At 39.0% G+C, this 13831-nt stretch overlaps 1 protein-coding gene across 4 annotated transcripts in view; it reads left to right on the forward strand.

Moving 5' to 3' along the window:
* The window catches only part of ZNF449 (zinc finger protein 449), a 34927-nt gene that overhangs the window by 19727 nt on the left and 1369 nt on the right, over positions 1-13831 (forward strand). The window contains exons 4-6 of one of the 4 annotated variants that reach the window (XR_011385470.1): positions 1663-1776; positions 1957-2574; positions 7100-7231. Coding sequence is in view for 3 of the 4 variants with exons in the window: in XM_008273242.4 (XP_008271464.1) it covers positions 1663-1776; positions 1957-2840 (998 nt within the window). In the remaining variant the exon portion in view is untranslated. Of the gene's footprint in view, positions 1-1662; positions 1777-1956; positions 4808-7099; positions 8740-13831 lie in introns of those variants that run through there. The other 3 variants (XM_070066761.1, XM_008273242.4, XM_002720320.5) reach the window with 3 other exon arrangements.

The raw sequence follows: 13831 nt of genomic DNA on the forward strand, positions 1-13831 counted from the left end.
GTCTTTAAAAGTTAATTCTCTTTAGAGAAGAAAGGAAAACAATTATATGTGAAAGGTTATGTTACATTAACACTGTTTATCATTTCTGACTTTCTTCATTTGTTCCAATGGATTTGGGTTAGCAACTGGGGTCATTTCTCTAACCCAATGCACTTTATCCTTACCCACCTCATTTATGTCTTTATTGGCAAATATATTACATTTTCATATGTTATATGCCCAGGAAAACACTGTATACATATTGTTTTATTCAGTTGCTTTATAATCTTTTAAAAGAAAAGAAGATGTAAAATTTTTTATTTAAATTATCTTTTCAACTTATGTAATTACCTTTACTTGTGCTGTTTTTTCCATGTGGGTTCGAATTACCATCTGGGGTTACCTGCATTCAGACTGAGGAAGTGCTTACTAGTATTTCTTGTCAGGCAAGGCTGCTGGCAACAAATTCTTTCAGTTTATTTTCTCAAGAATATCTTTATTTCAAAGTGAGTTTGGAACAACAGCTTTTCTGGATAAAATATTCTTCATGGACAATTTTCATTTTTCTTTGAGCACTTTGACTATGTTATATTACTGCCTTCTATCCTCCCTTGTTTCTGAGGAAAACTTAGCTTTTTTTTTTACTTTTATTTAATGAATATAAATTTCCAAAGTACAGAATATTGATTACAATGGCTTCCCCCCAATAACGTCCTTCCAACCTGCAACCCTCCCCTTATCCACTCCCTCTCCCCTTCCATTCACATCAAGATTCATTTTCGATTCTCTTTATATACAGAAGATCAGTTTAGCATGTATTAAGTAAAGATTTCAACAGTTTGCTCCCACACAGAAACATAAAGTGAAAAATACTGTTTGAGTACTAGTTATAGCATTAAATCTCAATGTACAGCACACTAAGGACAAAGATCCTACATGAGGAGTAAGTGCACAGTGACTCCTGTTGTTGACTTAACAAATTGAAAACAGCTTTTAATCTCATTGGTATTCCCTTATGAGTGATGAGTCTATCCTTTTGTGTGGTTTTTAGAATCTTGTGTTTATGGATTTCCTTGTTATTCTACTCAGAACTGAGCTTCCTAGATGTACATATTAATATTTTTCAGTATATTTGGGAAAGTTTGAGGTCAATATTTCTTCAAATATTTTTCTCTGACCCTGTAAAACCAACTGGCTCTCCAGGATGACTGTGTATACCTAAGGATGCACGCCAGAAGGAACAATCTCATATTAACATTACTTATGCCTGATAATAATTAGTATTGCAGGGTGGAATGGACTTCACAGAAATTATCCAATATTTACAAGCTACAGATAAACAAACAAATATTCAAGCAAATAACAATAAAAAAGCCCTGGGGTGACATAGGATTAGTATAATGTCCAGTTTAAATATATAATTTCCAACAAAAAGTATGAGGAGTGCATGTTACCAGGAAAGTATGATCCATAAATTGGAAGAAAAATAAAGCAGATGACAGAATCTGCTTATGAGAGTAGATAAATTATAGATTTAAAATGATTCTTGTGACTCCAGATGAAATAAAAGTAATTGAAGAGAAAGTTAATATGAATAGGCCATGTGTCCAAAACTCAGCCTAAATTTTGGAAAGATCTTCGATGAGTCAAACCATCATGCTTCCCTTTCTTTGTTGTGGCCAGGATATCCATTACCAAAGCTTGATGTGAACTTCCCATTGGAGCAGAGAGAAGAACCATGGATTAAGGAACTACAGGATTCCAAAGAAATGAAGCAATTACTTGATTCCAAGATAGGTAAGTAATTGTTCATTGATTTACTATGGAAGGAAGAAAAGTAGAATTCAACCTCAATCGGGTAAAGTTTGGAATTTTGTTTAGAAACTTCTATATTCCTTTTTAGTGGTTTAATAAAACTCTTCATTTTCCTTTTCTCCATGGAGTAAATGATATCTGCAATTTCTGTTTCTCTCCCAGGTTTTGAGATTGGGTTAGAAAATGAAGAAGATACTTCAAAACAGAAAAAACTGGAGAATATGTATCCATTTATTGTAACTTTAGAGGGGAATGCCCTCCATGGTCCCATTGTGCAAAAAGAATATGCACAGTTAGAAAATCACTGGGAACCCCCTCCAGAGGACTTACAGCCAGATTTAACAAAACTTGTAGATCATCAGACCCCCACTCTAGGAGAGACAGCTGAGAGCTCCAACTTAGAAGAACCTCTCAACCCTAAACCCCACAAGAAAAAGAATCCAGGAGAGAAACCTCATCGATGCCCACAGTGTGGAAAATGCTTTGCTCGGAAGTCACAACTTACTGGGCATCAGAGAATTCATTCAGGAGAGGAACCTCACAAATGCCCTGAATGTGGGAAAAGATTCCTCCGTAGTTCAGACCTTTATCGACACCAACGACTTCATACGGGGGAGAGGCCCTATGAGTGCACCGTGTGTAAAAAGCGATTCACTCGGAGGTCACACCTTATTGGGCACCAGAGAACCCATTCTGAAGAAGAAACATATAAATGCCTTGAGTGTGGGAAAAGTTTCTGTCATGGATCAAGTCTTAAAAGACATCTGAAAACCCATACAGGTGAAAAACCTCATAGATGTCCTAATTGTGGGAAAAGTTTTAGTCGATTGACAGCACTTACTTTGCATCAGAGAACACACACTGAAGAGAGACCTTTCAAATGTAATTATTGTGGGAAAAGCTTTAGACAGAGACCAAGCCTGGTTATTCATTTAAGAATCCATACTGGGGAGAAGCCTTACAAGTGTAGCCATTGTTCAAAAAGCTTCAGACAGAGAGCAGGCCTTATTATGCACCAAGTCACTCACTTTAGAGGACTTCTTTAAGAATTGTTAAGGGAAACAGATCCTACAGAAGTTGACACTAACTCAAAAGCATCTTAACCTATAGCAGCCTATTTGTCTTGGAAGAACCTCTTTGGGCTTATAACAAATTTTTGTTTGTTATTTTTAAAAACCCATCTTCCAAGGCATATGAGTTCTTATATTTGATTTATGCTGTCTCCAGAACTCTTTTTTTAATTACAGTGAAAAACCTTGTGTTCAAAACAACCATAAATGATGACAATCCTTAGATACCATTGTTATCTGACACCTTTATTACAGCAGTACCATAATTATCTTACTGCATCTTATTAAAGATAATTATATTAGATCAGATCTTTAATTGTCCCCCAGGTGACAGTAAAGGAGACAGTGAATTTTGTAAAAACAGTAAAAGTGTGTCAGGAACACAAGGATGAAGGATGTATGTAATTTGTCTGGTAGGATCTGAATTACTTCCATTGAAACTTTTTTTATGTTTAAGAAAATTAAGATTTTTAACCTTTATTTTTCAGTTTTATAAAATTTTCTAGTCTGTTTGGAACAGTATTGATTTGGTAATTGATTTTGTTCACAGAATAAGTAAGATCTCTTTGTGGAAGAATATATTTGACAATTTAAGTTGTACAAGTACAATCTAATTTCATTTAGATTCCCTGAAGAATCAGCATGCACTGCTTTTCACTCGTCTTTTGTTATTCAGTGCTTTTTCATTTTTACTCATTCTTTAAGTCCCTGTCTCCCTAAGTATGCATCATAGAACATAGTTCTGTGAGATAATTTTACAAATAATGTTAGGAATCGCTGCCTGCTGTTTCCTCTACCTAGATCCATAGTGTACATCACCATTTGAGAATATCTGTGAGGTCCTCTAGTAAAGGGGGGAAATGCATCTCTTTTGACTCATTGTTTCCAAAATCCACTTGGCCCCAGAACTTTTTTCATATGCATCCAATAATAGTCCACAGAACTAGTATTTTTCGGATATCCCTTGGAACACACTGCCTTAAGCAAATATTTCTATAACTCTCAATATATTCCTGTTAATTCCCAAGCCTAGTTATCTCCAGGTGTTTCAAGGGTATTATGAAACATTTTTTAACCATGTATGTCTTTTGTGTAATACACCCACATGCAAACACACACACATATACACATACACACACATACATGCATACACATCATTTTAAGGAGGCAAGGGTCACTAATTTAGAAAGTTTCTCAGTGATCCCACCCTCTTTGAATTTTCTTATAATCATACATACACTGCTACTTATATAAATGTTCTCATATAATCACGCTAACAACTAAAGTTCCAATAGTGAAGGAAGAACTCTCATTGTCAGTTAAGACTGTTAATACCTGAAAATATTCATTGAGCCTAGTTCCTTATTATAAAATACAAGAATTGGATATTCAAGCATTTCCCCTTTATGAAGGTATCTGGTCATCTAATCCTTAAATTAGAATTAAAGAATTAGAGTATATCTACTCTAATCCTTTGCAGTTCTCGGGAATGAGATATAAGTATTTGGGAGGGTATATACCATGTACCTAATTAGTCCTGTTCTAGACTTAATGGTAAAGAAAATAAGTCATGAGTCAGGCTCATAAAGAGTTTATATCTTTAGTTAAACAAGAGTTGGGAAACAAATGGAGAATAATGCAAGAGAGTTTATAATCAAGTGCCAAATCATATCAAAGTGCTAGAGCCAGGATGTGTCTTTAATTCTTGACATCCAGGTCCCTGTATGATGCTGCTATAATTCTGGGGTTAAAATGGAGATCCCAGTAGCAATAAACATGTAACATGGGAGGAGTCTGAATGTAGAGATGAAAAATATTGAATGTAATGGCTTCTCTTTTCTCTCTTGTGGACTTGCATTCAACCAGAACAGTGCCTTAGAATGGATGTGCCCAACTGCTCTGTATTTATGCAATATTTTAATAAAATGAAAATGTATATGCTCTTCTTGCTTCACTTACATTGATTAATTGTTTGAGCAGCTTAGAGCTACAAGCACCACATTTGGCTTCTTTTTTTAAAAAAAGATTTATTATCTGAAAGAGTGAGAGAGAGAGAGAGAGATCTTCCATCAACTGGTTCACTCCCCAGATGGCCGCAAAAACAAGAACTGAGCCAGGACGAAGCCAGGAGCTTCATCCAGGTCTCCCATGTGGATGGCAGGGGCCCAAACACTTAGGGCATCTTTCTACTGCATTTCCAAGACCATTAGTAGGGAGTTGGATAAGAAGTGGAGCATCTAGACACAAACTGATGCCCATGTGTGATGCTGGTGTCACAGGCAGCAGCTTTAACCACTAAACCCACAACACCGACCCCCCCCCCACAGTACTGTGATTATGCATCATTTTTAGCATTTAATACAGTCAAATTTTAGCAGTGAGGTTAATTAGAATCATAATGTGAGCTGCATCTTCCTCATCTATATCATAAACACACTGTCTAGATGTTTGCAGGGTAGAAAATATCTGGTATTCATCTGTGTATATATGATGAGCATTTGATGAATATTTGTGGCATTGAATCAAGAAACAGGTTAATATAGTAAATACCTCCTAACTATTATAAAAAATAAAAAAACAGTATCTACCTCATAAGTCTACAAAGATTAAACTAAGTATATTATGTTAAGGCCCTACATAATGTAAGCTTTCAATCAATAGTCAACGTATTTTGTTTTCATTATTTAATGATAAAAGTAAGGCTACATATTTTCTTCTAAGTATGGCTTTCATCACATTCCATAATTTTAATATATAATATTCTTATTGGGAGTTTCAATATTGTTTGTTAATATAGTTTTCATTATAATTCTTCTTTGAGCTATCTGCAGTACAATGTTGTCATTTTCCTTTTCCTTTTTGGTATTGCTACATTGTGATTAGAAAATAGGTTTCACTCAATTTCTGCTTTGAAAGCTCATTTAGGACTTTTTAAGACTTGTATTTGATAGAATTTGGTAAATATCCTAAAAGCTCTACAAAATAAGAGTTCCATTTTAGTGCACATATTTAGTCTTGGACCTCTCAATTACATTAATATCTTACTGGTGTTTGCAAAAGGGCAGTGGCAGGTTGGGTGGGTTGCTTCCTGGTCTGCCTTCCCTACACATTTGTACTCCCATTTCCCTTAGCAAGGATATTTTGTTTTTGTTGTTGAGGTCCTCTATAGATATCATATAGCAATTGTTAATAGTTGCTTAGGTATTGAGACTGGCAGTAAAAAACAGGATGCTAAAAGACCTCAGAGGGTCCTGGCCTCTCCAAACCAGGCTGGGATCCAGGATCACCCTCAAGATACCATCCTCATCTGTCCTCCTGAAAGTGGACAGAACCTGCAGCAGTCCCACTAAGGATTTCGCAACTACGGACATTCTGAATCTGCAGGGATTGCTTCCAAGTGTACCCTGGGTGTTTTTTTCCAGGCTACACTGCAGGACAGTGGGGAAAATACAGGGACATCAACCCCCCCAGCGGCTCACCAGCAGGTGGAGGAAGAGAGGCTTCCCACTTTGCTGCATCTTGCACCTGCAATCCCCATAGCATTCTGAAGAGAAAGGGGGCTCAGCCCCTCCAGGAAACAGCATGAGCTTCATTCCTGCTACCCTCTATCCTTCCTAGCCTAGAGATACGGGCTGAATATGCTCATATGTAACCAAAGCTCACTATTGGGCCCTGAACCGAACACCTGTTTCTCCTTCTTGTCTAGTCCTGTGGAACTGATTGATTGAAAAGAGAGTTCATCTCTTAGCCTTTCCTTAGACATTAGTCATCAATTTGCTCAGGCCCCAATTCTAGGACTTTAATAACAGGGATTGGAGGTGGTAGCTTCCATGCTTCCTGAAGGATATATAGGTTAGCCTCTATCCAGTCTTCTAGCTGGCATTATCAGACAAGGGTTCTCAAGGACCTAAGTTCATATTTTTTTTAAAGATCCTAAGCATATTAAAATATTATAAAACATTATTTCAAATATTTATATTTATCAACATCTTTATCACTTAATACAAGAGTATGGATGTAGTAGCACTTACTGGAGATGACTTCAAAACTCTAAGGTTTCAGGGCTTTCCTGAAGATCAGACCATGTTGGACCTGGAAGAGGCTTGTTTACCCCATGATGAAATATATCTGAAATAGTTTTTTAGCCATCTCTTCCTAGCTACATTCCCTTCCTATGAATGTAGGGAAGTAGAAGGTGAACAGTGAAAAACCAGATGTCCCTCATTTTTGCCTAGAGTGGAGAGAGGGAAACTGTTACACTGCTTCCTGGGAAGGTTTGGAATCCCTCCCTCTTCCTAAGATGCTGTAATGGTCAGAGCTGGACTGCTCCAAAGCCAGGAGCCAGGAGCTTCTTCTGGATCTCCCAGGTGGGTATAGGGGCCCAAGCACTTGGACCATCTGCTGTTGCTTTCCCAGATACATTAGCAGGGAGCTGGATCAGAAGTGGTGCAGCTCAGACTCTAACCATCACCCATATGGGATGCCTGTGTCACAGGCATTGGCTTTACCCACTACACCATAACACTGGCCCCAATAATTCTTAAGAGACCAATCATGTGTCATCTCTGCAATGTAACCTTTTTCCTGCCCTCATTGCAGTGAATCTATAATGGCTTGCACCTTTAATCATTAGCAAATAACTTGGAGAGACTCTCCATAGGAGAGACTCTCTTGCAATACATGGTAGAATTGAATTTTTGTTCTATCTTTACCAAAATTTGTGCCCTCCCCTGTGTACACAATCTGGTCTTGGTAAAGCTACATTAAACCAAGAGCTTGTTTATGCATTTAATTTTAGGAGTCTTTAAATAGGTGAATGGGAGTTTAGTGGCATGAGGGAGTTAATGTCCTCTAAGGGGAAATCCGACTCCAAAACTTGGATACTGTATTTTTCAAGACAGAGCACATTGAGAAGGAGCTCTGAATAGGACATAAAGATGAGTAATATACAGTAACCATCTTGGTTTGAATTTTTCCCTGTCATTGAAGGTGTTGCAGACAAAGCAGTGAGATTTAGCCAACTTCCACAGTTCTTTAGCAACTAGAACAGTTGAAGGATAAGAATTGTAGCTGCATTTAGAGTTGTGGTTTGATTTCTCTGTTTCAGACTTTTGAGCTCTCTAGAAGAGTCCAGTCCTGGTCAATTGTTCTAGAAGTAGGACCAGGGGCTTTGGTAAGACTGAGAGAAATGGCACTTTTGAAAGGGAGTATTGAGAAGTGAGCTGTTTAAGGGAATAAAAAAATGTTTACAGCTCTTAATCTCTCTCTAAGAATTATAGCTGTATCCCATAAGTTTTGGTATAATTTGTTTTCATTTTCGTTAATCTGAATATTTTCTATTTCTTCTTCTGTTTTATTATTTGTAGCAACAGTTAAGAGAATATTGTGGCCGGCGCCACAGCTCAATAGGTTAATCCTCCACCTAGCGGCGCTGGCACACCGGGTTCTAGTCCCGGTCGGGGCGCCAGATTCTGTCCCGGTTGCCCCTCTTCCAGGCCAGCTCTCTGCTGTGGCCCGGGAGGGCAGTGGAGGATGGCCCAAGTGCTTGGGCCCTGCACCCCATGGGAGACCAGGAGAAGCGCCTGGCTCCTGCCTTCAGATCAGCGTGGTGCGCTGGCCGCAGCCTGCCAGCCGTGGCGGCCATTGGAGGGTGAACCAACGGCAAAGGAAGACCTTTCTCTCTGTCTCTCTCTCTCACTGTCGAATCTGCCTGTCAAAAAAAAAAAAAGAGGATATTGTTTGATTTCCATACAGTTGTGCATTTTCTGAATTTCTTTCTTCTATTCCCATCCCATTTCACTCCTTTGTAGCTGGAGAACATACTTTAAATGATTTCATTTATGTAAATTTATTAAAGCTTTTTTATGGCCTAACATATGACCTATTCTGGAAAATGTTTCATATGCACTTGGGAGGAATCTTTTTTCTTACTGTTGTTGGGGGAATATGTTGTTCAGATTTTCTATTTCTTTGTTGGTAATCTGCCTAGTTCTATTCATAATTGAGGGAGAGATACTTAAGTATCAAACTATTATTTTTTTCTATTTTATTTATATTTTTGATTATCATGTAATAGTTGTACACTTTTATGGGGTACAATGCAATACATCAGTATGCATTCACAGTATAAGACAATCAAGCCAGGTGACCAGCCTTTCTGTCTTCTTATCTTTTCCTCATGCTTGTAGCCTAATACCCCCTCTCCTCCAGTATTTTATACATAACAGAATGTTATTATGAAATATAGTTATCCCATACCCCATGCTGTGAAACATTAGAAATTGTTCACTTTTGTCTGATGGTGTTTTGGTACCTGTTATCCAATCTTTCTTCCAACTCTTTTTATTGAGTTCTTCACTTTTCACTTGAATTCTGTGTTTTGTCTCATGTATTTTAGGGCTATATTATCAGTTGCAAATATATTTTCTTGGTTCTAGCTTTATTTCTCCTTTATAAGAAATGAAGGTGGGGCCTGTGGTGTGCCATAGCAGATAAAGCCTCTGTCTGTGGCACTGGCATTCCTCATGGCTGCTGGTTTGAGTCCCAGGTGCTCCACTTTCTATATAGCTCCCTGCTAATGGTCTGGGAAAGCAGCAGAGGATCCTTGGGTCCCTGCCATCCACGTGGGAGACCCAGAAGAAGCTCCTGGCTCCTGGCTTTGGCCTGGTACAGCCCCAGCCATTGCGGCCATCTGGGAACCAGAGGATAGAAGGCCCCTCTCTGTCTCTCCCTCTCTCTCTGTAGTTCTGACTTTCAAATAAATAAATAAGCCTTTAAAGAAAAGAAATGAAGGCACTCTGTTTTCTCAAGGTTTTGTGGTCTACTTTCCCATTGCTCATCTAGACAAAGTCTTTCTGATGTTGCATCGGTCTTGAAAACATTACCTCTATCTATTTCTGTGTAACAAACCACTCCAAATTTTAGCAGTGTAAAAAGTAGCTGCATTATTATACTCTCAGTTTATATGGATGGGGAATTTGGATAGGGCACAACGGATGGCCCTTTTCTACCCAGAATGTGCAGGGCCTCAATTTGGGCTACTCACAAATATGGAGCTGGAACTGTTGGAGCAGGTGGATTCACTAAGACAAAATGGGATAGCCAGGATGGCTGAAAGACAGGTTCAGTTCAGATTAGCCAGCTGACAGACTACATGTGGTCTCTCCATAATGGTGGTCTCAAAATAGTTTATTTATGTGGGATCCAAGAGCAAGCAATGCTAGGGAACAATATAGTAGCTACAAAGACTTCTATGTGTTTACCTCAAAAGTGACACTGTATCACTTCTGCTGTATCTTGTTAGCAGCAGTCTCAAGCCTGATTAGATTCAAGGACAGGGGACCTAGATTGCAACTCTTGGGAAGCAAGGCAAAAGCAAGGCAAACGGTGAGGAAATCAAGCTTTGGATATTTTGCCAAAGTTATTTGTTTAATAAACAGTTCAATGTGAATCAATAAACAGGAAGATGACTTCCTGAATAAAGATAAGGCTCCATGTGGGATAACAAACATAAAGATGACACCTGAAATATGGTTATGGCTCAGTCTGACAAAGAAAAGATGAAGATGACCGGTGCATTTAGGTTCTTTTTCCGTGTGAAACAAGAAGCATGAAGATGACTGTAATAAGGTAAAGGTTCTCTGTGAGACAGCAAGCATGAAGATGACCACTAGGTGTAGGTTTAGCTCAATGTGAGACAACAAATAAGAAGTGATGGCTGGATTAGGATTATAGTTCATTATGAGACAACAGTCATGAAGATGTTAAACAGAATAAGTGTAAGGTTTAGAGTGGGACAACGGGCATGAAGATGATCATTGGAATAATGTTAAAATTCAATATGGAAGGGCCGGCGCCGTGGCTCACTTGGATAATCTTCTGCCAGCAACGCCGGCATCCCATATGGGCGCCGGGTTCTAGTCCCAGTTGCTCCTCTTCCAGTCCAGCTCTCTGATGTGGCCTGGGAAGGCAGTGAAGGATGGCCCAGGTCCTTGGACCCTGCACCCGCATGGGAGACCAGGAGGAAGCACCTGGATCCTGGCTTCGGATCGGCGCAGCGTGCTGGCCATAGCAGCCATTTTGGGGGTGAACCAACAGAAGGAAGACCTTTCTGTCTCTCTCACTGTCCATACCTCTACCTGTCAAATGAAAAAAAAAAAAAGATTCAACGTGGAACAAAAAACATGAAGGTAACCAACAGAATAAGGTTAACGTCCAGTGTGTAATGGAAAGTGTAATGGAAAAGATGAAGAAGACAGCTGGGAAAGCAAATGACTGATGAAATATGGCTAAATTGGCTTGCACCATGGCTCAATAGGCTAATCCTCCGCCTCTGGTGCCAGCACACCGGGTTCTAGTCCCGGTTGGGGCACCAGACTCTGTCCCGGTTGCCCCTCTCCCAGGCCAGCTCTCTGCTGTGGCCCGGGAGTGCAGTGGAGGATGGCCCAAGTGCTTGGGCCCTGCACCCGCATGGGAGACCAGGATAAGTACCTGGCTCCTGGCTTCAGATCAGCGCGGTGTGCCACCCGCAGCACGCTGACCGCAGCAGCCATTGTGGGGGTGAACCAACGGCAAAGGAAGACCTTTCTCTCTGTCTCTTTCTCACTGTCCACTCTGCCTGTCAAAAAAAAAAAGAAAAAGAAAAAGAAAAAAAAATAAATATGGCTAAGTTTCTGTAAGACAACAACATGAATATGAACACTGTTACAAGGTTACATTTCAGTGGGAGAAATTATGATATTGAACACTAGAATTAAATTATAGGTCAGCATAAGAAAGCAAGTATGAAAGCAAATGCTGGGATGGAGATAAGTTTCAGTGTGACCAGAATCATGAAGATGAAAATAAAAGTACTTTACAGATCAGTGTTACATACCAAGCATGAAGATGACTGTTGCAATAAGGTTAATATTCAGCATGAGACACCAATTATGAGAATGAGCAATTAGGGTGCAGTATCAGGAAACAAGCACGGGAAAATGGTTAATATTCATGTGAGAAAATAAATAGGAAGATAACCACAATAATAACTTAAACTTCAGTGTCAGACAGCAAATGCAAAAATGACAGCTGGAGTAATATTCAGCTGCAGTATGAGAAAACAACCGTAAATATTACTATTACAAAGCAGCTATAGTTCAGTATGGCATAACAACCATGTATATACCATTAAGAATTAGGTTATGAATAAGCGAAAGAAAACAGTCATAAAGACAGCTGCTGGAATAAGTTTTTGCTTCAGTGTGAGAGAGCAAGCATTAAAATGGCTATAGGCATTAGGGTAAAGTTTCATTTGAGACTATAAACATGATGACAACTGCTAGAAGATTAATGTTCAGTGTCAGATAGCAAGTATGAAGACAGTCACTGGAATTAGATTAAAACTCAGTGTCTGACACCAAGCATGACAATAACTGTTGGAATAAGGCAATAGGCATGAGCATGACTACTGCCAAAGATTACACAACCGTGTGAGACAAGAATGCAGACTACCACTGGAATAAGGGGACATTTCAGAGTGATGAAGACAACTGAAAAATGTTAAGGTTCAGTGTCCTTAACAACAAGACAAAATAATATTGACCATTGGAATATGGTTTTGAATCAATAGGAGACAACAACCACTAAAAAAGTTCAGATTCTACATGAAACAACGTATGTGATGACTGCTGAAATAAGATGATAGTTCTGTGTGAGAGAAGCATAAAGATGACTGCTGCACTAATATTTTGGTTCAGTATGAGACTAAGCAACAAGACGACATCTAGATAAATGCAAAGTTCAGTGTGACAACAAGCATGAAGATGACTGTAATAAGGCTTGCTTCGATGTGAGATAATTATAACTGCTGAAATAAAGCAAAGGTTCAATGTGAATTTATAAGGATGAAAATGACCACTTTTCTAAGATTAAGGTCATCATAAGACCACAAGTATGAAAATGAAGATGGCGCCTGTAATAAGGTTAGTGTATGTGACTACAACAAGGAAAATGAACATTAGAATAAAGATACAGTTGACATGAAGATGGACTCTAGAAAAATTAAGATTTCATGTGATGGGATGAGTGATATGGGGTGTGTGTGACTGAGACATATCCTAGATATGAAGCGAGTGCAGAGTCTTGAGGTTTCATTCTCCCAAAAGAGAAACTGCCAAAGATGGATGAAGTGGGTCTTGGGGTGTGCAAGAAATCTCTACTACGGGTGGTTGAGTTCACAGGAAAACTTGGGGTGATGTGCCAGAAGTCTCCATTATGGAATGTGGAGTGCACAGGCAAACTCAGGCACAAAGACTGGTTGAAAATGGGGAATGAAAATTCTAGGCCTGGGGAAGGGGATGTGGAAAATGTTCCTTAGTCTATTGGAGAGAATGTTGGGGTTCCTGGGGGATGCCCCTAGGACCAAGAAAAAAGCAAAGGGAAAAATGATTCGATATTGCTGTTTTATTAGGCCTAAAGACCCAATTCATGAACCCTTGGCCTTTTGGGCCAAGTTTAGCTCAGATGAAGATTGGATATGCCAAGTTCTAATTCTCTATGTGAACTACAAAACCCCATCCTTACAAGAAGTTTATAGAATGCCAGATTGGGGTCAGGCCAGATCTCAGGGAGGTGCCACTGCATGATGGGAACAGATTGTTCATGGATGGTTCATCCAAAGTAATAGAGGGAAAGACACAATGGTGGTGCTATCATCAATGGTAATAGCCAATCCTTTTGTGAGGGTAGACAATTACTTAACAATTGGTCAGCCCAAACCTGTGAATTATCTAAATATGTCTAAAGGGTTTTACATACTTTTGAGAAAATCTGGACAAAGAGGGGGCTTTGTAAATAATAGAAGGAAGGAACTGGTACATTGGGAATTAATAAAACAAGTTCTAGAAAGCCTCTTAATTCCAGCAGAAGTGCCTATAGTACATGCAAATTGTCATTGAAGGGGAAATTATATGGGAGTTATAGAAAAC

This window comes from Oryctolagus cuniculus, chromosome X (genome assembly GCF_964237555.1).
Source record: "Oryctolagus cuniculus chromosome X, mOryCun1.1, whole genome shotgun sequence".
Lineage (NCBI taxonomy): Eukaryota > Metazoa > Chordata > Mammalia > Lagomorpha > Leporidae > Oryctolagus > Oryctolagus cuniculus.